This window comes from Myotis davidii, unplaced genomic scaffold, assembly GCF_000327345.1.
Source record: "Myotis davidii unplaced genomic scaffold, ASM32734v1 scaffold1915, whole genome shotgun sequence".
Lineage (NCBI taxonomy): Eukaryota > Metazoa > Chordata > Mammalia > Chiroptera > Vespertilionidae > Myotis > Myotis davidii.
The window spans coordinates 467319-467580 of record NW_006286237.1 but is presented as its reverse complement, the minus strand read 5'-3'; the positions used below and the strand labels follow the sequence as shown (position 1 = coordinate 467580).

General features: G+C 64.9%; 1 protein-coding gene across 1 annotated transcript in view; it reads right to left on the bottom strand.

Moving 5' to 3' along the window:
- ELF3 (E74-like factor 3 (ets domain transcription factor, epithelial-specific)) overlaps window positions 1–262 on the bottom strand; it is a gene marked incomplete at its 5' end in the record, with an annotated part of 1794 nt that extends 1532 nt beyond the window's left edge. Inside the window, one exon of the mRNA XM_015559877.1 lies at window positions 81–262. Within this exon, the coding sequence (XP_015415363.1) occupies window positions 81–262 (182 nt within the window). The remainder of the gene's footprint in view (window positions 1–80) is intronic.

Below are 262 nucleotides of genomic sequence, written 5' to 3'. Positions count from 1 at the left end.
CAGTGTGCTGCTCAGATGAGCCTGCCGGGGACTACCTGGTCGTGCGGCCGTCTGGTGTGCGGAGACCAGCACCCCCTCACCTCATGGCCCGGCTGAGTTTCTCGTAGGTCATGCTGCTGTTCTTCTTCTTCTGGCCCCAGAGCTGGGCCACGGCCTCCGAGCGCAGGAACTTGAAGACGCCCTCCTGCCGGTTCTCCCACCGCATCAGGCCCTCGTTCAGCTCCGGGTGGAGGAGGAGGTCCCGGATGAACTCCCACAGGTG